Below are 21,869 nucleotides of genomic sequence, written 5' to 3'. Positions count from 1 at the left end.
CTGTAACACTCTGCCTGTTGCCTTTATATTAAATCATTTTTTGCATAATAATTTTTAAAAATATTTCTTCACGTCATTATGCGGCCGCAAGTAGAGGTGACATGGGCCTGAGACTGAGACACAGACATTAGAGCCTCTTAATGTGTTTGTTTTTGGTTTCCACCAGCATGGAAACCAAAAACAGAGAGGACATAGCCGAACAAAAAACAAAAAACCGCCGTGTAATCCATTTATTTCAACAAAGTAACTGTATTCTGAATACCACCTTTTTAAACGGTAACTGTAACTGAATACAGTTACTCATATTTTGTATTTTAAATACGTAACGGTGGTGCATGTACTCTGTTACTCCCCAACACTGCAGGGCTGCTTTTTGTCTATTATGAATATTTGTGGATGAAACATGTAACTGTGACAAATAAGAAAGTTAAAATGAGCCAACACTGTGTGACAGCAGTGCAGCACAAGCACACACAGGTTTGTGCGTGCCTGCGCTGCCTCTTTATTTGATGAACAAACATATTGTATTTACAGTCCTGGTGATTTTTATATGTTTGTGTGAAAAACACAGGTCAGCGTTTTCTTTGTGAAATGCAGCTTAACTTTCTCCCTTCAGGACGGGTTGAGCTGCTCCTTTGTGGGGCTGCACAGAGGGAGTGTAACGTTAGCCTGACTGTGGAAGCACCCTTTAATGCTGCAGTTTTCACTGTGATTCATGTCTGTCTGTTTCTTCATGTTTGGCAAACGAGGAACAAACTTGGCAGGAAAACCAACCCCCCCCCCCCCCCCCCCGCCCACCTTCTTAGTGTCCTCATCCTCCTCCCCCGCTCCCTCTCTCCTCCCCTTTTCTCTGTGTTGATATTCATTCAGAGCTCCGTCGCTCAGACCATCACACCTCTCTCTGCTCTCTCTGCTCTCTTCATCTCCAGGTCTCCCATCTGTCCCTGTCTCTACCATCCTCATCCTCACTCTGTCTTTCTTTGTCTCTCCATGGGAGTCATGTCCTCCCCCAGGTCACTTTATCTGCTTGGAGCCTTGCTGCTGCCGCTGCTGCTGTTGCCTGGTGAGTCTGTTGCAGCTGTTCTACTTCCTGTTCTGAATGAATTTGACATGTTTGCCCCCCCTCCTCACCCCGGCTCTGTTTGTATGTCAGGCTGAAACGAGCCCCCCTTCTGTCTGTGTAACAGGAAAAGTGATTGAGTAAGAAAACAGCAGTGTCATGTGTTTTAGAGCCCCCACTTCCTCTGTGATTGCACTAACTCTAATATTCTCACAGAAAGTTAATGAATCTCAGCTGATGCTGGAGTTTCTAACACACTCTTTTTTTAGACCAGGATGGAAAACGCAGCGACTGCTGATGTCTAGTTTACTGTCCTGCAGGGGATTGTTGCTCTGTGAGAAATCTGGATCTGATTAAAGCTGACAGAGCACAGAAACCTTCCTCCTTAAAGCCCACTCTGTTCTGATTGGCTAACTTGTGGAAGCCTGCTGGGGGGCAGAGCACAATGAAAGAAGGCTCCTTTCATGCCTCCTTTACTCTGATTGAACACAGAGTGGCTGCGGCCTCTGTCCTGCAGGTTCATCCACAGACCGCGTTATTCCATGACCATCCACCACTGGAGCAGGAGATAGGTGACAGGAAATAAGGAGACAAGAATAGGTCCCTTTGTGTTTGTAGCTCTATTTCTGTTTGTCTTATCACTGAAACAAGCAACAAACAGGCGACTTGGTCCCAGATTTACTAATCGGGGTAAATTAGCGTAAAATCACAAAAATGTGCCAGTGAGTGAACGTGAATGTGCACATACAGCCAGGCAGGTTTGCTAATTACCAGTGAAACTGAAGCACACACGAGAAGATCAGTGAGAGATGTTTAGTGACAAAAACCCAAACAGTGTCACTGACAGTGGAAACAGCAGCTCAGGCTTCTGTCTGAGCTGGTGGGACTGTGCAGCAGGTCGAGGCTGCTCCTGTTAACAGAGCTCCAACCACATGTTCATGAAGTTACTGCTGCATGGATGTAAGTGTACACTTGTTTATTTCCTGCATGCTGTGAAAGGCAAATGACTCACAGCCACCTGTGGGAACTCATGCCCTCGGCAGAATCCTGAGTTCACTCAGTAGCTCTTTGTTTCTCCTTACATTGAGCCACGTTTGTAAGGAAATGCATCAGTGTGCTGAGCAACAGAGGCGAGTATGGAAGCTGTGCCCATGAAAAATGGTTCAAGCTCAAAATCCCTCCAACGTGGCTGAATATAAAGCTTCCAGCCCACTGTGAAAGCATTGCAGCAAACTCCCCCACAGCTGGAAAAGTGACAGTTTTCACAAATGTGTGATTGCAGTTGTTGCTGCTGGGGGGGGGGGGGGGGGGGGGGGGGCAGCCAGTTATGAGGTTTGGGGCACAATCACTTTCTCACACATGGAGGTTTCCACCTGAATAATAAACTCTTGTTATCTTTGTCTGATATTTAAATTTGTTCGATGAACTGAAACATTTAAGTGTGACAAACATAGAAAGAAAACGAGGCGGCACCTTACCACTGTACCTACAGGGTGACAGCCTTTGGTGGAGTCACTGTGATGGTGTGAAAGCAAGCTCTAAATGCAGAGATATCAATATGATCTCCACAGTCTGTGCCTGAACTCTCTCCTCCACCACGACAACGCTCGACCCCACCGAGCAGATTTGTCCCAGGCTACAGTGCAGAGGAGGGATCAGCCTGCCTGAAGTCCTGACCTCAGCCCTCACTCGTGAGCTCCGAGTGTGCCGATAGTGCCACAGTGAACAACACAAACCACACTGGCTGACTGGTGATGAACGCTGCTGAACAACGGCGTTCCATCCACAGCCGTTTGTGACCGAGCTGGTAGCCGTTTCAGAGGAAACAGAAACCTTTTCCCAGCAATGCAACGCTGAGAAAGAATCGACCTAACACAAGTTTCCTACATGTTTCTGCAAAGTTTCTTCTAATTGAAATACTTTTGTTGTGAAATTCAAACTTGTGTGTGTGTGTGTGTGTGTGTGTGTCAGCTGGTCTTCATTTCCTCCTGTATAATGCACCTTTGTGATTGACAGGCTGTTAAAGATGACAGACTTCCTGTTTGGAAACAATTAATAATCCACCCCCACAGTTCCCATCCCCCCCAGCCCCTAAAACCGTGTGTGAGCTTATTGAAATGTGAGAAACAGAAAATTAAAGTCACATGTGCACAGTGTGAAACTCTCCTACAGACTCTCAGAGCCTCTGGAGCCACATTCGCCCTCATCCACAGTGAGCGTGATACGTCGGCGCATCATCGACCCGACACTTGTGCTGGGTGTTTGTGTGCACCTTTAATCCCGTGTAAAAGAGCAGGCGTAACATGTTGGTCGACATGGATCAGATCTGCCCGATCATCACAGACCTCATGTGTTCTCCCACATTTACACCTTGAAGAGTTATTTAGAGTGAAACGAGGACTCTGGGCTGTAACTCAGCCAGTAGATGTGATGTGGGTCGATCTCTTAAGTGTGCTTGAACAGGATGTTGAAACAGAGAGTCGCGTCTTTTCTTTTCCAAACTGTCAAATGGATGTTTGGTCAAACTGGCTGGACTCTGTCCTGTCCTGGTGTTGGGCTTCTGGCACTACGACAGATGTGTAAATGCTGTTGTTGACCACAGACTTTCTATCAAACCCAGTGAAGGAGGCCGAACAGGAAGTGTCCAGTTCAAACTCATTCCTGGCAGACTGATGGCTGCAGCTCTGAGGTGGAAACTGTAACTGCAGAGCAGCTGTGCTTCCATTTGTGTGTTAATTAGAGAATCCAGGCATCATGTTGAGTTTCTATTCAGACCTTCAGAGGTCAGCTGAGGTTTCAGAGTTCCTGTCCTCATGTTTGCATGTTTCAGGATCAAGTGCAGTCCAGCAGCTGTTTTTATGTAACTAAGTAAGTAAAATGTATTTATGCAGCGTTTGTCACAGATAAATCACAAAGTGCTTCACAGTAAAATAAGAGACGAATATAAAATATATAACAATGTAAAACAGAAAACAAGCTTGTCAGTGGAGTCTGTACACGCTGCCCAATCACAGCTGGTTTCAGCAGCTCACAGATATACTGGGGAGCTTGATATACTGGGGAGCTTGATATACTGGGAGCTTGATATACTGGGGAGCTTGATATACTGGGAGCTTGATATACTGGGAGCTTGATATACTGGAGAGCTTGATATACTGGGGAGCTTGATATACTGGGGAGCTTGATATACTGGGGAGCTTGATATACTGGGGAGCTTGATATACTGGGGAGCTTGATATACTGGGGAGCTTGATTACTGGGGAGCTTGATTACTGGGGAGCTTGATATACTGGGGAGCTTGATATACTGGGGAGCTTGATATACTGGGAGCTTGAGCATGTAGGATCCTACAGGTTTAAACCAACATAGTGAAACCTAAAATTTACTGGCAAACAATGAAGCCAAACCTGGAGATGTGGCAGTGGCAGTTAAAAGTCTCGCCGCAGCTTCCTGCACAGTCTGCAGACGATCCAAAGCTGATTAATTAAAAACAAGTTACAGTAATGCAAACAGGAAGCTCGGGTTCAGCCTCTGACACCAGCAGGCTGAAATGTTCCTTATGTGATAGAAACAGCTCAGAGATGCTCTCACCACATTAAACCGAGGAGTCTGAGGCTCAGTTCAGCAGAAGAGTCTAAGAAGCTGACGCGCTGCCTGATTTCTGAAATCATGTTATCAGTAATCAAAGTTTCTCTTTTCTGAAAGTTTAGCTGGAGAAATTGTCGTTTGATGGCTCGATGTCTGACAGGCCATTACTTAAACTGGACAATCTATAAAACTTTGAAAGAACAGCATAAGTGAATGTCAACAGAGATGATTGGAGATATTTTTGTAACGCCTAATGATTTTGGCCTCGGGGGAAAATATAGAGCAAAAAGAGACCTGGACCCAGGACAGATCCCTGAGGGACGCCACCAGGCAGACGTCACAAAAACAGTAAAGATCTTTCAGATAAATATGACACGAACTATTTTACAACACCAGCAGGAATCATGATGCTGTAATCTCCAGTATCACAGTGAGTCCAGCAGAACCAGCACTGTGTACTCATCATTACACACTTTAGTAGAGCCGTGTCAGTGCAGCGCGATTAAAGAAAACCAGACCTGGAAACAGCCATGACAGAAAGAGTTAAGTTGTTTTGCTACTGTTGGGAAGAGCTGGACCCAAACGAAACGTTAACTAAAGTGCTGCGCAGACCTCTACAGTTTGTTTCTCCTGAATCCAAACTACAGTTTGGTTTCTGGCTCCTGGCGTCATTTTGGTAAAACGCCTGATATTCATCAGACGACAGCAGATGGTTTTCCTGATGTGTCAAAGCCACAGGCTGTTTAGACAGATCACCGTTAGAGGACTGAACTTGTGACAAAGTGGGTTTAACGAGCTGCAGAGTGAACAGGAAGTGAAGTTTTATTCGTGTTTGTGGAGATAAGACTGAGACTCTTTCATGAATCAGTTTGATGGTGTCCAGACAGGGAGCAGAAACTTTTTCCCAGAGAAACTCTGGGCTCAGCTGATGTATGTGAGGGAGGAAGAGGAGCATCCGTGGGGACCAGGATTCCCACCAGAATGTGACTGAAGGCTTTTCTCATCGCTCTTCCCTCTGCGACTGGTCCTCTTATGTCAGCGCCTCGATCCACCTGCTTCAGTGGCACAGAGCGGAGGATCAGCGCCCCCTGCTGGTTGTGTCAGGGCGCCCGTAGCGCTCATGTATACATACATGCTTGCATGAATGTGTGTGAGTGCGTGAATGAGGCAAAATGCTTTGAGTGCTCAGGTGAAGTAGAGAAGTCCATGTTTTTAACTATGACATCCAAATCTGAGCCTTTTATTCCCGTCTTTCCCAACTTTCCCGACTTTTCCTAGACAGAAACTCAGTTTTGAGACCACAGGAATCTATATTTCATGTTTAAAAACCTTCCTGTGTGCTGAATATCCATGTTGTTCCCACAGTGATGACCTTCACATGACTTGCTTTGAGTTTCCGACTCTTCATGCGTTTTCCTGAATCGTCCATGTTTTCCAGATGTGCTGATCTAAGAGCAGTTTGTCCTTCTTCGTGGTAAACATGTTTTCTGTGAGACGCCCTCTGCTGTCTGCGGACGCTCGGCCGTGTCCTGTGCGAGGCTCGTGTCTCTTCACATCAGTCACACGGCAGGAAGAAACGTCCAAAATCCTTCAGCTGTGATGGAAACGTTTAACTCACACAGTGAAAACCTTTAAAGCTGTCTTACTATGAATGTTCCAGCTCATTACACTTTGCTGTCTGAGAAACAAGCCCAGCACCCTTCAGGCCCTGTTTATAACCTGTGGTGACCAAAGTTGACCCGGTCACGTCGTTCTGGGCTCACGTCTTTGTTACAGAAAGCAGGAAATGTTAGTTCAAAATCTCAGAGCAGCATCTGGATCTCACGTCAAAGCCAAAAGTCAGCACTCAGCATGTCTTGATGCTCAGCAAACCAGGAAAGGAAGCTGATCGTACTGATCATATCAGGTGATTTCTCTAGTCTCGCCTGACTGAGCCAAGGTTAGCTGAAGACAGCAGTGACACCAAATCAAACCAAAACCACGATGATGACACTTCACTGCGCACATCAACGCTGTGGATAAAAACATCAAGTTCACCAGGGAAGACACAAAGGACGACTGTTTGCCTTTCCTGGACTGCGCTGTGCACATTGAAGAGAACGGCAACCTCAACATCGAAGTTTACCGGAAGCCCACACACACGGACCAGTACCTCCTGTTTGACTCCCATCACCCTCTGAAACACAAACTTGGAGTAATTAGGACCCTACACCACCGGGCAGAACATGTTCCCTCTAAGCCTGAAGGGAAAAAGAAGGAACACACACATGTAAAGGAAGCACTCAAAACGTGCGGCTATCCTAAATGGGCGTTTTTAAAGTCAGCAAAGAGGCACAGAAAAGAAGATCAGACACCAGCGAGGGAGGATAAGAAGGACAGACGCAACAACATTATCATCCCCTATGTAGCCGGTGTATCAGAGAAACTCAGGAGGGTTTTCTCCAAGCATGACATCCTGGTGTACTTCAGACCCAGCAACACACTCAGACAAAAACTGGTTCACCCGAAAGACAAAACGCCAAAACACAGACTTAACAATGTGGTGTTTGCTGTACAGCAGCGAGGAATGCCCAGACCTCTACATTGGAGAGACCAAACAGCCACTTCACAAGCGCATGGCACAACACAGAAGAGCGACCTCCACAGGACAAGACTCAGCTGTCCATCTGCATCTAAAGGTCAAAGGTCACTCTTTGAGGATGCCAATGTTCACATTTTGGACAGAGAGGACAGATGGTTTGAAAGAGGAGTGAAAGAAGCATCTATGTCCACTGTGAGCGACCATCTTTGAACAGAGGCGGTGGTTTACGACACCAACTCTCTGCATCTATAATCCAGTTTTGAGATCCCTTCCCAGACGCCTTAACGCCCACTCACATCCTGGGCCATCTGACCTCAGGAAATCACATGATAAGGTGGGGCCAGGTTTCACAATGAACTCACCTGAAACTCTGGCTGATTGGGACCCACACCCAGTTCCACACCTTGGCTCAGGTGATTAGAGGATCATCAGGGGGTCCTTTTGTCCCTCTGTGGGGGGAAACTCCCACTAGGTTTATATCTGGGACTCTCCACCATTTGACCTTAGAACTGAAGAAGCTTCTCGGATGAAGGTGAAACGTCTTCAAGTAACTTAAAGAAGTCCAGACGCTTTTCTTTGCAAGCTCCTTTGACTACATCACTGTTGCCTCACAGCCAGAAGGTCCTGAGTTCAGCTCCAGCATCAGGTCTTCCTGTGTGGAGTGTGCATGTTCTCCCGTGTACTCCCACAGTCCACAGACATGCAGTGAGTGGGGTTGGGTTAACTGCAAACTCCAAACTACCCAGAGGTGTGAATGGTTGTCTCTCTGTGACAGACTGGGGACCCGTCCGGGGTGTCCCCCTCCTCTCGCCCTGTGCTCACTGGGATTGGCTCCAGAGCTGCAGCTTTCACTCATTTGTTGAATAAAATGTTCGATTTGGTAAAGTTGAAGGTTAAACTTGTTCTACACCTGTGCAGTGTTAGACAACACAGCATAGCTACGACGCCTCTGCTGTGTGATTTAACTTCACGTTTGCAGTAAAGCTCACAGCTGGAGAAGGTCACTGTTGGAAATGTTAATAACGTGAAACAAGGTGCGGCGAACGTGGCGTCCAGGCTGTTCGAGAGCAGATAGATTCATAACAATAATACGTCTGTGAAAACATGCTGAGGCTCACCTCTGAAGACAAACACTCCCCACAGTTTCTTCTGAGGCCAGTGGAGAAATAACTTTGATGCATGGAGCATGGAAACAATCCAAACCTCTGAAAATATGAGACAGCTCCTCCACGGAGCTTCACGGGGTCAGAGAGTCATATTCACTCGAGTCTGCTCCGTTTTACAAACCTTAACAGTTATCCAGAGCTCATGGAGCATTTCTTAGAGTCTCCTGTTTTAAATACAGACAGAATATGAATCTGTTAGATTATTTAAGGTCAGCTTTACCAGCTGCAGCTCAGTGACAGACGAATGCTTCTCTATTCATAATCAAGTCAAACTGAAACGTCCCTGTAGCTCATGTTTTTCATTGGTCATGTGATGTAAGATCTTTATATGATCTGAGAGACATATGTTGACACATTTTGGAAGAAAACAGAAACTGGAGATCGATTCAAACCTTCACAGAGCTCAAAGTGACAGGAAACAAGATTAAATTCAGGATAAATAAATCAAAAGCTTCATTTTCTTTCTTAACACAATAGGATATAAAAAGGATAAAATAACCACGATGTCATATTACAGGTAAAGAAAGCATATTTGTTTAAATCAAACTTATATGTATTCTGATTTTATTTAATGTTTTCACAATTAAAAGAAATGAAAGAAACAGAAACATCAATTTGAAACAGTCTAAAGTGGAAAATGATTCTTTTGAATATTTTTCTCCTGATCGTTTCAGAGCGTTCGTCTCAGTGTGAAGCTCAGCTGAGGAGCTTTCACGCTGTCACACTGAAGCTGTCTCAGACACTCATCTGCATTTTGCTCTCAGGTTCTTGGGCCCAGCATTATGATGACTTCACATCGTCTCCAGATTACGACTCTGACTACAACTCCACCTTTGAGTACAGCTTCTTCAGTAAGTCCCTCTTAAGAAAATTATTTCTCTCCCACGAGGTCGCTGCGTCTGAAACACCGAGCTAAACCAGGCCTCTTTGATTACAGTTACATATGAACATATTCAGACACATGAAGTTAATTCAGACTCTTCGTTATTGACATGTTGTTCTCTTAAGCACACAAACACAGCAGGTCATCGTAGTGACATTCTTCAGCTTTACCTTGATGTTAATACTGCATGGAGTGATGTTTAAATCACTGTTTGTCAGTGTGACACGTGCAGCCTGGTGGGGGCATGCTGAGGGTCTATGATGGGCCACAATATCAGCAACAGTGTACACAACATGTACAAATATGCACTAAACTGAGTTCTCAGTCGCATATTTGTTACACTTGCATGTTTGAAATGATCCAAGTAAAAAGATTCATCAACTCAAAAACTAAGAAAAATGTATCAAACTGAACATTAAACATTTTATTATCAGTTATTATTATTGTTACTGTTCCCAGTGAAACGATGGGAGTGGTTTGGCTTTGAGAGGACACGTGATGCTCAGCTGATGGATGTTCGTTGGTGTTTGCAGGTAATACGAGCAGCGAGGACCTGGACAGACTCATGGAGCGCTACCTCAATCCAGACGAAACTACGGAGGACACTGGAGGACCAGAGGAGGAAGTGGCTGTAACCATGGTGATTACAAGAAGAACAACAGAGGGGGTCAACGCTCAGAGCACTGCACCGTTTCCTGTATGTTTGGTAAGCGCGAGTATTGAGAGGCGGAGCCTGACTGTGACTGAAAATTGGTGTTTTTTGAAGCAGGTTGGTACAGCTGTTGTTAGAACATCATCTGTGGCAATTAAAGGTCCCACTTTAGCTGTTAAATGGACTGGTTCTTATATGGCGCTTTTTTCTACTCTTCTGAGTACTCAAAGCGCTTTATACAACTTTCACCCATTCACACGTTGTTCTAAGTGCTTTCTAAGTTCACACTCTGATGGATGCATCGGAGAGCAACTTGGGGTTAATATCTTGCACACAGACTGGGGAAGCAGGAATCGAGCCACCAACCTTGCGATCAGTAGATGACCCGCTCTACCGCCTGAGCTACAGCCACCCTTGACCATGAGCTACTGCTTACAGTCATTCACTTTACCTGAATCCTAGACTCTCTCCCCTCCTGATTATGTCGCTCTATCTATTTTCTCACTGCTTTAATTGAACCTTCCTCCCTCTGTCCCTCATCCTGTTGTCCTGCCTGTAAGATGTGAAACAAAGTGACTTTGATAAATATCCTCATTGATCCAGTTTCTCTTCTGAACAGAGCCAGTTCACAACAGCATCTCTTTAAAGTCTTATGTGGTGATACTGAGCCGAAATCACAAGTATAAATGAATTATGTGTTTTAATGTTGGCTTAACAAACAGCTGAATTTTTTCTCATTTCAGTGGCTCTCAAACACCTTCGTAATTTTCAGCTTCAACACTTCTTCCACACTAAAGGTGTGTGAGTGCACAGCGAAGGTGGTGGAGGGTCCTGTTGTGTTTAGACAGTATCAGTGTTGAAAATGAGTGACGGGCTGTGCATCCGACCTTCAATTGACCCAAACGTGCATCTACGTACCGGGAGAAGCCCGGTGTTCAGAGATATCCATCATGTTCAGGGCGATCGTGGTTCAAGAGTTGGGAGTTCGTCTTGTTATTGGAAGGTTGCCGGTTCGAGCCCCGGCTTGGACAGTCTCGGTCGTTGTGTCCTTGGGCAAGACACTTCACCCGTTACCTACTGGTGGTGGTCAGAGGGCCCGGTGGCGCCAGTGTCCGGCAGCCTCGCCTCTGTCAGTGCGCCCCAGGGTGGCTGTGGCTACAATGTAGCTGCCATCACCAGTGTGTGAATGGGTGGATGACTGGTTGTGTAAAGCGCGTTGGGGTCCTTAGGACCAAGTAAATATATATACATACAAATACAGGCCATTTACCATTTTACATGTTCTGAGGAAAACAAACTCTTTAGCTTCTGCTGAGCTCCTTCAGGATTCCTCAGCTCCAGGTTTGGATCGGAGCTGCAGGACCTGCTGATCCACATCCAAGCTGAGCTCTGCTGGTATTTATAGATGTGCTGACTGAGCAGCTGCCTGCAGACTGAGCCCATCTGCTTTGTGTAAAAAAGAATATGTCTGATCTCTGCTGGCACCAACAAGCACAACGTGAATAAAAACAACTCGAGTGCAGTAAAAAAACAGAGAAGAAGAAAAAACAGCAGAAAGAGGACAGCAAAGGTTCATGTTCAAACATCGAGCTGATCTGAGGTCTGCTGTTCTTGGTCTTGTCAAGTTCACTTTGGTTGAGTTCCAGCATTCATTAACTCACAAAAGAACCATAAATCTGCAGCACAGAAGAAGAAACGAGTTCACAAACTGCTGATGATCTCTGTGAGGAAAACATTTCATAATCCTGCCTCTGTGTCCCGTCAGGTTTCTGTGGTCAGGCTGAAAACTCTGCTGAGCCTCCTGGTTCACCAAAACCTGAGTCAAACCTTCAGGTTTAAACTCAGAAAACCACACACGGCTTCACTTAACTCCCAGTTTATGAATTAAAAAATTTTAAAATATGTTTCTCTTCCACTGCATGTCTGTATCCCCCCCCTTCTTCCTGTTAAAAGGGAGTTTTTCCTTCTCACTGTAACCAAAGCGCTTGCTCGTAGGAGGTCATATGATTGTTGGAGTTTTCTCTGTGCCTTCCAGTACAAAGAGCCTCGAGGCGAAACAACTGAGGGGTTGTTTTGTGACGCCAGGCGACGTCTGTTTTGTTTGACGTCCTCTGTCTGCTGCTGTCGGTAGGACCTCTGTGTACGCGCTCCAAATAGTCCAAATTTGGTTGTTGTACAAGTCTTTTAAAAACGGAGACTCCTTTTAGACATCGTTTTCATAACGCTGCCACATGTATGTAATCCCCCGTGATCTGCAGACAGTTTTCCAGATGTGCACAAAGAGCGTCGAGCAGATGGTCCAGCTGATGAACAAACCTCTCATACTTTCTGTCACAACGTCTCTTGGAGCAGGCGACCATCACAGCACCATTCACGCCTCTGACAAGGCTTTTCACAATAAAACAGGATACTTAAAAATGAACCTTTTATAATGCAAATGCTCTTTTAAACTTATGAAACACATATTTTAATAAATGACCATTTTAACCTGGTTACAAACAAATAAGCTGATTAACTAAAATAAATTAAACATTTAAAGAAAATCAGTAAAATGTAAAATAACCAAAAATGATCCACATGAATGAATCAACAGGCTAAGACATAGTTATCCATATTCAATTCAATTTTATTTATATAGCGCCAAATCACAACAAAAGTCGCCTCAAGGCGCTTCATAGATACAGAGAAAAACCCAACAATCATATGACCCCCTATGAGCAGCACTTTGGTGACAGTGGGAAGGAAAAACTCCCTTTTAACAGGAAGAAACCTCCAGCAGAACCAGGCTCAGGGAGGGGCGGGGCCATCTGCTGTGATTGGTTGGGGTGAGAGAAGGAAGACAGGATAAAGACATGCTGTGGAAGAGAGACAGAGGTTAATAACAGATATGATTCAATACAGAGAGGTCTGTTAACACATAGTGAGTGAGTTAGTTATCCATATTCATGTCATGTCGATAATGACAATCTTGACATTTGTAAATTAAAAAATATTGCATTTATTAATCATGTACATTTCCTGCACCTCTCCACAATGTCCAAATACGTGTCCAGGTTGGGTCACTGTTGGACGTCCTATAGATGTCCAGAATTGGTCATGGACCAACAGACCTAATATAGACCTGACGTCCAATGTCCAGTGGGTGAGCTGTGCCCTCTCCCCTCCTACGAGGTCCACAGCCTGTGATTTGTGCTCTGATTTGTCTGGATCAGTAAAAACATTTAAATCAAACGTTATTCATACAGCAGCTTTAACAAAAGTCCTTCAAAGAGCATCACGAGTGACCGCGCAAACGCAAAGAGTAAAACAATTACACACAACAATCAGCAAAGAAGAAATAAACACAACAGTAACACTTCTGATCATTTAAATACAACCTCAAAAACAGCATAGATGTGGAAAACACAACAAACTTCTGTTTATTGGAAACAAACCAAAAGCGACACCTAGTGGTCTTAACGGGATATGACATCAGATCGCTGCAGACCTTCATCTGGAACAATGAGAATAACAACTCTTCATTATTCAGAGCAGAAGCATCACCGTGCGGCACAAACAGAGGAGACGGAGATCTCTGTTCCTGCGTTTCACACACAACCACAGGATGAAGCTTTATTAGCACAACAACACCAAACAGTGACAACATGTCACTAACTGGTGCACTCAGTCCACACTCAGCAGAACAAACGGTTGTGGTTATGTTATGAATGAACATTAAAAACAAGAGATTCAGTTTTAAACCACAACAACAGTCGCCTCGAGGTGCTTTTCACTGTAAGGTCGACCCTGCAGTGATACATATGAAGAGTCATATCAACACTTCACGAGTTCTTTTGATTCCTCAGAGGCATCCGATGGAAGACAGCACACTGCTCAGGAGACCATTTAACACTTTATCACTTCTAGAAGGGAGATGCCTTCACGACACGTTGCCACGGATCTCAAAATGCTGGTGTTCCCCTTTATTACAGAAGCTCTCTCATTCTAGTGTAAACAACAGTGTCTCAGTAAGTTTCCACCACAGATGCTCTTATCTACTTTTTCCCAGGCGAGAGCGAGAGTCTGCAGCTCTCTGCTCCCCAAGGACACATGGTCTCATGCCTTTATTTTCAGGGCTGTGTCCACTACTACACTATATAACTTTATAACACTTATTAATAAAAAAGCATAGATTATTGAGGCACTGAAAAATTATTTATTCCCATCAGTTATTTTACATATAATCACAGTAAACGAGTAATAACAAAACAACTAACAAGCTTCATGGTCAAACTTTCTCACAAAAACAATAAATATGTTGTCAAATGTCACGTATGACCCACTGAAGATGATGATGATGAAGACTATTTAACCATTTAACAAGCTGATGATGTGTTTACTGTCTGCAGGAAATCAGGACGCTGCTCTGGACTCTGATGATCCTGTTGGTCCTGCAGCAGCTGCAACACATACTGTGAGCCAACACACACACACACACACACACACACACACACACACACACACACACACACACACACACACACACACACACATTCAGATCATTTAAACATTAGGAGAATCCAACTCTTCATAACATGCAGCGTTAAAGCTGAAGTCTCCTCAGTAAGAACTGTAAATGCAGCTCAGCTCTGATCCCAGGTCAGTTAAACCTGAAACTTTTTGCTGTTGGAGTCATAAAAACAAAGACTTCATGGAGGCCCAACGAGTTCAGTATTAACAGAGTTTTAGCTTTAATAATGAATCCAAATGTTACAACAACTTGATAAAAAGTTGGAAGTGTGTCTGTGGTGTGTGTGAGTCTGGCATTTCCAATGATTCAATCAGATAAAAGTTGCTGAATGAAAGTTTGTGTGCTGTCAGGAGGAAAGGTTTCCTTCTTCTTCTTCCACGTGGAGTCTTTTGTTCCTTTTAGTTCATGAATAAATGAAAATCATAGAAATGTCAGATTTTCTACTTTTAGTATTTTTCAGCTCCCACTGGAGCGTCTTTGTTTCACGGGCTGACCACAGGAAATATATTTATCCAAAGCTTGTTTCGGTAATTATATGCAAATTATTTAAGTCTCCAGATCTGTTTGGGCTGACTTTGCTCTTTTCGGTCACATGTGTGTAATCTTTAATACAGTTGATTTGTCAAAATATAATATGTGCTTAAACATGGAAATGCACAAATGTCAGTCTAAGTAGATGAAAGCTGCTGACCAATCAGCTTCTGTTGTCACAGCATGAATGGATGGAAACAAACATTCAGGCTGTAACAGTTGCTGTTGTGGCTGTTGTAATACAGTGTATCGCCACATGGTGGCGCCTCTTGTGTCATGGCTGGTAGGTCACCCCCTTTTTCTTCTTCTTCGTTAAACCATCTCTGACATGGATCCTCTGTAGGTGCACTAGTGTGCTCTCGAGTAAGGTGTGGTTTGGCTGTTTTATTTGTAATATTTCAAACAAGCGACTCGTGGAAAGTCGTGGCTCGTTCACTCACCTGCACACCTCCACGCTGGCTTCATCTCCACCACACGTTACAAGGCGTTTGGTTTTCTTTGAATTTGCACAGTTTGATGTTTGATTTGATGTTTTTCATGTTGCAGCTGGTGACAGGTGTGGAGACCCTCAGCGCCGTCCTCACTGAACATGGCTCCTCATGGGAGCAGGTGGACCAATCACAGAGCTTCTTTCCTGAACATTTCAGAGAAAGTTTGCAGACAAACGAAGATTTCACTACGTGGTGACATTTTTATTATTCGTAAAGACGTTTTTTAATGGAACTGCTGATTAAGCCATACTTTAGAAAAGATGTTTATATTTGTAATAAAAAGATGTTTTTAAAGACAATATGAAGTTATTTTGTGTCCTTATTGTGCAAACAAACAACACGAGTGTTTGTAGTTGAGTGCAAACAATCACTGTGTTACAGAATAAACATGTTCATGGGTCAGCGGGGGCCTGGAGCTCGTCCCTGCTTCATTTTTCTCCAATAAGTGATGTTGGCTGAACTGAAATGTCTATTACAACAGAACCGTCAGTGTGCAAATGTTTGCATCTGTTCATGTTCAGGATCCAGGAGCGGATTTGGATCCACAGTTTAATCAGATTTATTTTTTTGATTGTGCTGTTTACAGTTTCCCTCTAAATCCTGTTTGTTTGCATAAAAAGCCACAAAAGCGACAGAATAAAAACATGATTGTATGAATGAACATATTTGCAGATACATTTATATATAAACATATTAAAGATGAAGTATTTAAAGTGGTCCTCCATGGTTACAATCATCCGTTTCTCAGCGACATGTTTGATTGTTTGGATGTTTGATCTTCCTGTTCGAAAAAACAAAACTGCAGTCCCATCGACAACATGCTGGAAATTATTTTTATTAAAAAAATAAACATTTTCCAAAACGTTTCAGATGTAGCAGCAAAATAAGTTTGACAGAAAATCAGCATGAAGAAGAAAACACCTTCTATAGGTTTGTGAATGTGTCAGCTCGCATCCAAAAGGGCTTCCTATGGCAGAGATGAAGAAGACGGCCGTAGTGATCGATGCAGCGGTTCCCAACGACAGCAACATCAGGAAGAAGGAACACGAGAAGCTGGAGAAATACCAAGGACTCAGAGAGTCATATGCAGGCAGGAAAAGGACCCAAAATGCAGACTCACGGAAACCAAAGGTGAACTTAAATACAGCTTTAATGCTGAACTCAAAAAGTAGCAAACTTCCAAATCAACTTACGCAGACAGCCAGAAAACACAGAATGAATGAGGGTAGATCACAACACGGACACAGAGGCTGTGTCCCAATCCAGAGTCTGCAGCCTTAAAGGCCGCATTTTAAGGCCGATTACGTCACCGCGACGCGACGAAGGCTGTCCCAATTCTAAGGCTGCTCGAAATGCGGCCCTCAAACGCGTCCTTCATTTCCCTGAATTTTAAGGACGTGGCGGTGTAGACTTCGTAGCCCAACATATCCCAGAATGCATAGCGCGGCGGTGGTGTGGATAATTTTGCCGAAAAAAAACAGCGGGTGAGGGGCGCCGAAGAGTAAACTTTAAGTAAGTACTGAATATTATGTCACTTATTTATGTGCAAATGTTTAATAACGAAGAACATTAAAACATTCCTGTTGGCCACATGTCGGCAAAGTCATGTGACATTAGTGACGTTTGTACTAACTTGGTTTTACAGCCTTTACTTTAAAATATACGCCGTTCAATAGCTGAGCTTAATCAGAGAATGATCAAAGCTCATGTAGAAACAAACAAATGAACAAAAGATTTTCTCCTTCTGTCAAACAAAGCTGTATGACATCTCTCTTGGCTCTTGGTGAAGGCGGTCACACTTTTCTCCTCTCCCTTATCTTCCCTGCTTAGCCTCTGTGTCCTTGTCTGTCTCATGTGTGTTACTTTCCCTCGAACACTCTCTCACTGTCGTTCTCTAAAACCTAAAAGAGAATTATGGATTTGATCAACTGGTCTCTGAATGCTATTGACACCCTCTTCTCAACGAGAAGTCTGAGCTCGGGAGAGCCGAGTGCCCTGGAGGGACTTTCCCTGCCAGATACACGATGGACGGGTGGCAGAAATGGAGGATCGTGTGTCTGGCAGGACTGTCGATCGAGGACGCTGAAGACGTCATACACAGTATGACATGTGTTGAAATGCTTGTTGCTGTGCAGTGGCAGACATTAAACAACAGTAAAGAATTTACAGATCATGACAGAATTGACAGATTTTAACTTACAGTAAAAAAATGTGCAAATAACAATTGAAGAGAGAAATGATAAGAAGTGTGCAGATAAACAGAGTGTGTCGGTGAACGAGAGTCCAGTCCTGGACAGCAGGTCGGAAAGTTCTGATCAAATGATGCCTTCACCACTCTTTGCACATCTGTCCTGCTTGGTGCTGTTCCCAAACCAGGTGCAGATGTTTCCCGTCAGGACGCTCTCGATGATGCAGGAGTAGAAGTTCTTGAGCACCGTCAACCGCATGATGGACGTCTCTAAGTCTTCTGAGGAAGAAGAGACGCTGGCGGGTTTTCGTAACCAGGGTGTTGATGTTGCAGGACGATGACAGAGTGATGTGGACACCCAGGTACTGGAAGCTGTCCACTCTCTCCACTGACGTGATGATCAGGGGCTCGTAGTAAAAATAAAGAAGAACCATTAAATGAGAAGGTCCAAACTTTTGACACAGACGTGTGTTTGTGTGACAGCTTATAATCAACAGCAGATCTCAGGCCTCCTGTGTATGTGTGTGTAATTTTAATAGTAGATGTTAGGGGGTTGTACGTGTGTACATCTTTAAATTGCAGCATATTAGAGGATCTTCTGTTATCATTTAATGTTCTTTCTTTTATCTGACGACTGACAGAAAAACATGTTACGTTAAACCTTCTCACACAGCAGCTCTTTGCACCTCACACACATCCCTGCCATCCTCCTATTCCTAATACCATTTCACAGTTTGTGTTGTCTTTGTCTCATCCTGCTGCTATCCTGTTGTGTTAAAAGGAAATAAAATACAAACAACCTTTTGTGCAAAACCCAGCCAGAGGCAACGACACTATACAGAATTCCTGCAGAGCTACAAACGTGTGTTGAAGGCTGCTGGTCTGCACATCTTCTGCATGTACATATTTGTTAACTTACATTTTATTTATTTCTACCTGCTGTGTCTTTATCTACAGATCAAGACGTCATTTGTCCTGATAAACGAGCCTCTGACTCTGACAGACTGCGTGTAATAGTGACAATGGCATTACAAACTCAGAGCAACACCCTCTTATTCTCTGCATGAAGCCTTCCAGCTTCACACATTTTGGGTTTATTTCTGGTGTCGGCGACGGCGGATTGATCGTGATCGGAGGTGTCTGCTGACCAGGAAAACGACGTCAGTGTCAGAAGTCACAGTGAGTGTTGATGAAGATGCAGAGGAGGAGAAGCTGATGGATGCCTCAGGCGGAGAAGTTATTTCAGTCCAGGAGGAAGCTGCACGACAACGCGGAGCCCAAACCTGCAAGAAGAGTTTGACTCTGGATTGAACGATTTCATCATGTAAACACAGAAAACAGGAGAAGAAATCAGCTCCAGCTTTTACAACAGCTCAGCTTTATTCTCACAGAGACAAATCACAACAACACTGGAAGGTAAACACCTGAAATATTCACACTACACAAACTACACAAAGAAGAAACTGGTGTCTGCTGTGGTGTGCTCCTCCATGTGTCACAATCAGCCCACAGTTTCCACAGCAACGTCCTTTTAATCTAAACGTCCTCAGTATGAAGGTTAAGGTCTGACACGTGTCCATGCAGAGTCCTGTAGACACACACACACGGACGCACACGCACACGCAAGCGCACACGCACACGCACACGCACACACACATACGCACACAGTGGTGGTCCTAGCCTGTTAGGCGCCCTGGGCGAACACTCCCTCTGGCGCGCCCCCCCCCCCCCCCCCACACACACACACACACAAAATATATTAAGGATTGTACATTAACATAAAACTGTTGTACACACACACACACGAAGAGAGAGAAAGTATGCATAGTATACAAACGGCTACCAAACAGCCATCATAATTCCTCATACAATGAGAACAGGACAAATCAACAATTGACAATGACTAATAAATATTACAATCTGTAACATAATATATTGTTTGGAGTTTAGTCTGTTACTGTTGCTATTTTTACCATTTCTTCTTGGAGCAACTGTAACTCACATAATTTCCTTAGAGATTAATAAAGTATTCTGATTCTGATTGGTTCAGGATGACCTGCCATTATCCAATCACACGTCTGCTTACCTGCATCTGTTGCTCATTTCTCCTCCTCTTCTTTTCTCTTTTTTCTAAACTGAGCACCTGATGACTTTGAACTTTTCTTGTCCATCTTCCATTGGTTTTAATTTTGCACTCCAGTATGAACAGAAATCCCCCAACCCGAGGATCACCACAACATGATCTAACACACCTACACCTTAGTTCACAGATTCACTTTGTCTAAGGTTTATTTCTGGGATTTCACACAACCCAGGATTCAAATCATGAATACATAATGGGCTTGGGCATTATAAATGAAAAGTGCTCTATTTGGAAGCCCCTCCCCTTTCGACGGCTTGTGTGTAAGACATTAAATCATCAGCTGTAAAATATAAATTTTAAATTGTTATTGATCCTTTACCCCGAGTCCTAAAGTGTATATTTATTTTCTTACTCTTCTTATATTTATTGTTTGTTTACTTGCACTGCTGTAACTGGAGCCTCGTCGTCTCTCTATATACTGACTGTATGTACCGGAGATGACAATAAAGTTTACTTTGACTTCAGCAGCGAGCAGGCGCACCGAGGGCTCTCGCGCTCACTTTTCGTGTACAGAATTTCGAAAAAACATCGGTGCAAATTATAAGTCTGTATCATGATGTCTGGTGTTTTCGTGTTTGTTGGTTTGTTTTTATTTTGTTTTATTTTGCGAGTTGGTTATTAGACGCTGCTCCAGCCAGAGACCCCCCCGCCGCCCCGCCCTCTCCTCCCTGTGCCGCAAGCAGCAGGCGCACCTCGCAAACGGAGGGCGCCCTTACTCCCAGCAAATGGGCGATAGAAAACTGATCGGTGCCTGTGACATTCTCAGTATGCGCTGGCTGATGTCGAGACAGCATGAGTACGAGCATTTTTTTTTTTTGCCAATGCCCGTGATGCCGCCCCCCACCACGATGCCGCCCCCACCATGATGCCGCCCCGGGCAACCGCCCGTGTCGCCCGTATCTAAAACCGCTACTGCACGCACACACACACACACACACACACACACACACACACACACAGACACACACATGCGCACACGCACACACACACACACACACTGAAGATGAAAGGTGTGTTTGATCTGTTTAGTTGTGTCGCTGACCTTCATCATCATCATCCTCCTAGCTCCAGCTCTAACATCCTGGTCGCTGTGATGATGATGAAGTCTCCTGATGAAGATAATGAAACATTCCTTGCTCCCGGCCGTTTGCACGTCCGTGTGCAGCTCAGTGAAAGTCTGTTTTATCTGCAGCCTGAAAGTTCAGTCATTATGGACGATAATGAGCTCAAAGACCACCGAGGAGCTGACTGCCAGACCTTCCTCCACGCTCACCTGACCTTATCTGTCCTGATTATTTATGAGGAAAGATAACGCTCTGAAACGTGGCTGAAGTCCTGTATGTGTGTTTGAGGAGGACAAGGACTGCTGCTGCTATTTGTCTGATTTAATCTGCTGCTGCTGCTTCTCATTTCTCCCCCAAGGTCGCTGAAGCTGCAGCCAAACAGGTCGAGCTGTCTTCTTCTTCTTCTTCTGCTCTGCTTTCTGAGTAAACAGCATCTGCGTGACGTCAGCTTCAGCCTCACAAATTTATCTTTGTCTTTACATATAAATAATAAATGTAATAAAAAAATGTTCCTGGGATCTGCTGGAGCCACTCGCCTGGGAGTCACCGCACCGAGCGCTCCGACTGGGACCGCCGTTACCTTCACCATCGGCTCCAGCTCTTCTCTGAGCCCTTGGTACTCCTCCAGTTTCTCGTGTTCTCATTCAGCATCATTACATTTGTCACAACGGCCATCTTCCTCTGCTTGTCCACCACTGATACGTCCAGTATATACACAGTCTCTTGACCTGTGTCCAGTGTAGGGATGGGTATCGTTTAGGTTTTATCCGATACCGGTGCCAAACCAGTACTTTTGAAACGGTGCCGGTGCTTAAACAATGGAAAAAACACAAACTTTGTCCAAAAACCTCTCATGTTTAACTGTTTTCCACTTTTTCTTTGGTCATTTTAGCCTTTTTGTCCAGGGTGAAGGGAGCATCTGCCATCAAACAAGAAGACAGCCGCATGTAGCTATGATGATGTTTGCTAGTTCACCTTACATGCATTAATGTAATAACGTGGTTAGCCTACT

At 44.3% G+C, this 21,869-nt stretch overlaps 1 protein-coding gene across 2 annotated transcripts; it reads left to right on the top strand.

Moving 5' to 3' along the window:
* The first annotated feature begins 822 nt into the window (after nucleotides 1–822).
* On the top strand, nucleotides 823–16,175 carry LOC146493916 (uncharacterized). Of its 2 annotated transcripts, XM_085148989.1 has the most exons (5): nucleotides 843–1,063; nucleotides 9,160–9,246; nucleotides 9,812–9,984; nucleotides 14,319–14,383; nucleotides 15,518–16,175. In XM_085148989.1, exons 1-5 carry the CDS (start codon nucleotides 991–993, stop codon nucleotides 15,522–15,524), a joined length of 405 nt encoding a protein of 134 aa, XP_085005115.1. In that variant the 5' UTR covers nucleotides 843–990; the 3' UTR covers nucleotides 15,525–16,175. The 2 variants fall into 2 exon arrangements, 1 of the variants encoding a protein (XP_085005115.1); XR_014871990.1 differs by having other exon boundaries at nucleotides 823–1,063; nucleotides 9,812–14,383.
* Nucleotides 16,176–21,869: the final 5,694 nt, after the last annotated feature.

This window comes from Neolamprologus multifasciatus, chromosome 22 (genome assembly GCF_963576455.1).
Source record: "Neolamprologus multifasciatus chromosome 22, fNeoMul1.2, whole genome shotgun sequence".
Lineage (NCBI taxonomy): Eukaryota > Metazoa > Chordata > Actinopteri > Cichliformes > Cichlidae > Neolamprologus > Neolamprologus multifasciatus.
Note: the sequence above shows the minus strand (reverse complement) of the source record. Positions and strands in the feature narration are given on the sequence as shown.

Coding starts and splice junctions, on each gene's coding strand:
- LOC146493916 (XM_085148989.1), top strand. CDS start 991: ATGGGAGTCATGTCCTCCCCCAGGTCACTTTATCTGCTTGGAGCCTTG. Junction 1,064..9,159: donor GCCGCTGCTGCTGTTGCCTG/GTGAGTCTGTTG, acceptor TTTTGCTCTCAG/GTTCTTGGGCCCAGCATTAT. Junction 9,247..9,811: donor CTTTGAGTACAGCTTCTTCA/GTAAGTCCCTCT, acceptor TGGTGTTTGCAG/GTAATACGAGCAGCGAGGAC.